The 712-nt window shown below is 20.2% G+C and overlaps 1 protein-coding gene across 2 annotated transcripts in view; it reads right to left on the bottom strand.

The window, feature by feature from the left end:
* LOC107636152 (topless-related protein 2-like) overlaps window positions 1–712 on the bottom strand; it is a 12,316-nt gene that overhangs the window by 9,714 nt on the left and 1,890 nt on the right. For both annotated transcript variants that reach the window (XM_021120884.1, XM_021120883.1), the window contains exon 2: window positions 300–413. In XM_021120884.1, coding sequence (XP_020976543.1) covers window positions 300–413 — 114 coding nt within the window. The remainder of the gene's footprint in view (window positions 1–299; window positions 414–712) is intronic.

Here is a 712-nt window from a genome sequence, read left to right on the forward strand (position 1 = left end):
ATTTAATTTCATTTAATTTTATTCTAACATTTTTTATTTATTTAATTTTATCCTTAATATTTTCAATTTGTGTCAAAATTATTCTTAAAAATTTTTAATTTTTTCTCTGATATTTTACATAAAATTAATATCTAAGAGTAATTTTAACACAAATAAAAAATATTAGAAATAAAAATAAATGCAGCTAAATATTAAGAATATTTTTAAAAAAATCCACAAATATTAGGTTAAAAAAATATATTTTACCTTTAAATTAATTAACTTTTAGTCGCAGGCAGATATATACATAAATATGTTACCTAAAGTTTTCAAGGGTTAACAGATATGTGATTTCTCTGTATAATTCTTCATTGTATGTTTGGAACACTTTCAAATCCTTCCCCAGTATTTCAAGAGCTCTTGTTTTCTCCTTACTACAAATTAGATGAAATTGTTCCGATTAGATTGAGGTAAAACAAATCCAAACAAATAAATTAATATTTGGTTTTTAAAATTTTAATTTTAAGAAAATCTGAACCAAATTGAATACTGCTGATGATAAGATTAATTTTAATATCACAACATTACAACTTAAGCAATTCCAATATCAAATTACTTCTACCGAGTATATAAACAAAAATACACATAAAAAATTTATAGAAGAAATAAAAGTACACTCAAAATTACTTAATTTTGTTAAAATTATTTTGTTTAAATTAATTTAGACTCTACA

Source organism: Arachis ipaensis, chromosome B04, assembly GCF_000816755.2.
Source record: "Arachis ipaensis cultivar K30076 chromosome B04, Araip1.1, whole genome shotgun sequence".
NCBI lineage: Eukaryota > Viridiplantae > Streptophyta > Magnoliopsida > Fabales > Fabaceae > Arachis > Arachis ipaensis.